Source organism: Terrapene carolina, unplaced genomic scaffold (assembly GCF_002925995.2).
Source record: "Terrapene carolina triunguis isolate 2854851 unplaced genomic scaffold, T_m_triunguis-2.0 Scaffold51223, whole genome shotgun sequence".
NCBI classification, from domain to species: domain Eukaryota; kingdom Metazoa; phylum Chordata; order Testudines; family Emydidae; genus Terrapene; species Terrapene triunguis.
The window spans coordinates 2,276-4,014 of record NW_020715574.1 but is presented as its reverse complement, the minus strand read 5'-3'; the positions used below and the strand labels follow the sequence as shown (position 1 = coordinate 4,014).

General features: G+C 53.1%; 1 protein-coding gene across 1 annotated transcript; it reads right to left on the bottom strand.

Moving 5' to 3' along the window:
* Positions 1–317: 317 nt before the first annotated feature.
* LOC113405843 (olfactory receptor 52M1-like) lies at positions 318–1,268 on the bottom strand. Its single transcript, XM_026647111.1, has one exon. The coding sequence runs from the start codon at positions 1,266–1,268 to the stop codon at positions 318–320; it is 951 nt and encodes a 316-aa protein (XP_026502896.1).
* Positions 1,269–1,739: the final 471 nt, after the last annotated feature.

Sequence of the window (1,739 nt, the reverse complement as noted above, 5' to 3'; positions counted from 1 at the left end):
GTCTGGCTCTCCACCCGAGCTCCCGCAGCAGGATATCCAGTTTCAGGCGTGGAATAACTGGAACAGACTCTCCGTGACCTCTGAGGGCAGGAATTTGCCTTTATACAATTTATTCCTTTTAGTGATGTTGCACCTCTCTTCCCAGAAACCCAGTGAACGCCTGCCTTGCTACAAGCCACATCTAATCTGTCTAGGTGCTCCTCACAAACATTGATGAGTCTGGGTGGGATTTTCAAAGAAGTCTTTAGCCACAACACCACCCTTCCTGCCACCTGCTAGTCACTTCATATAGCTGCCCTTATTCTCAGGATTAGGGGTCAGAGGCCAGGCCTACTCAGAGAGACCATCTTAAGCACTCTCTGCCGTATCTGTTTGGTCCTCGCCCCATACACAATGGGGTTCAGCATGGGTGGGACCAGGAGGTAGAAGTTGGCCAACAGGATGTGGATGTGAGGAGACACGTTTTGGCCAAACCGGTACGTCAGCGATGAGGCAGCAATGGGTGTGTAGAAGGCCAGGATGGCGCAGACGTGGGAGATGCAGGTGCTGAAAGTCTTGAGACGGGCATCAACTGAGGCCAGCCTGAGCACGGCCCGCAGGATCATGATGTAGGACAGGACGATGAACAGTGAATCCATGAGCAGCGTCAGAAAGCCAATAGTCAGCCCATAGAGATTGCTGATGGTGATATCCCCACACACCAGTATCACAACTGCCATGTGCTCACAGTAGGAATGCGCAATGATGTTGGTCCTGTAGTACGCGTACCGTTGGACAAGTAGGGGCAGCGGGGAGATGTACAACACGCCCCGGATCATAGCCGCCAGCCCGATTTTGGCTACGATCGTGTTGGTCAAGACAGTCTTGTGCCTTAGCGGGTCACAGATGGCGACATAGCGGTCGAAAGCCATGGCCAGGAAGATCCCAGACTCCATGGCTGAGAAGGAGTGTATGACAAACATCTGGAGGAGGCAGGCGTCCAAGCCGATCTCTCTGTAACTGAACCAGAAGATGCCCAGCAGCTTGGGCATGGTGGAAGTGGAGAGGACCAGGTCGATGACGGCCAGCATGGAGAGGAAGTAGAACATGGGCTCATGCAGGCTCGGCTCCGTCTTGATGATGAAGAGGATGGTGCAGTTCCCCAGGATGGCGATGATGTACATGGAGCAGAAGGGGACGGAGATCCAGACGTGCAGGGTTTCCAGCCCAGGGATGCCGATCAGGAGGAACGTTGGGGGATTGAAGCAGGAGCCATTGAAGGGCAACATGATGCATTTCCTGTGCCAGATGAGACTCAAGAGATGCTTCTGGCCCTGTAATGAGAGGCAGCGGGTGCTAGTTGGCAGAGATTGCATTGCCTCTAACTAGTCCTCAGGCGTCTAGTGCTGGGAAGAACCAGATCTACCAGCCTGACCACTCCGTCCCCACTTAACAAATAATTACCGATCGCCGGCAAGGTTCTGTGGCCTGTGCTATGCAGGGGGTCAGAGGAGATGATGCAAATGGGCCCTTCTGGCCTTGAAATCTATGAGGCACTGATTCAATGAGGGCATGATCCAACTCCTACTCAAATCAACGGGGAGTCTCCATTGACGTCAGTGGAGCTGGGTGTGTAGCTCTTTGATAGCATTTTTCTCTTGGACAGTTCTATGAATACGATGACTATGTGCAGCGACACTAGACTGGGTAAACATGACAAGCGCTGTCAACCTGCAGGGGTGTGTGTGGCTGAGTTACTG

Excerpts from the sequence above, each read along its gene's own strand:
- LOC113405843 (XM_026647111.1), bottom strand. The coding sequence starts at position 1,268 with ATGTTGCCCTTCAATGGCTCCTGCTTCAATCCCCCAACGTTCCTCCTG.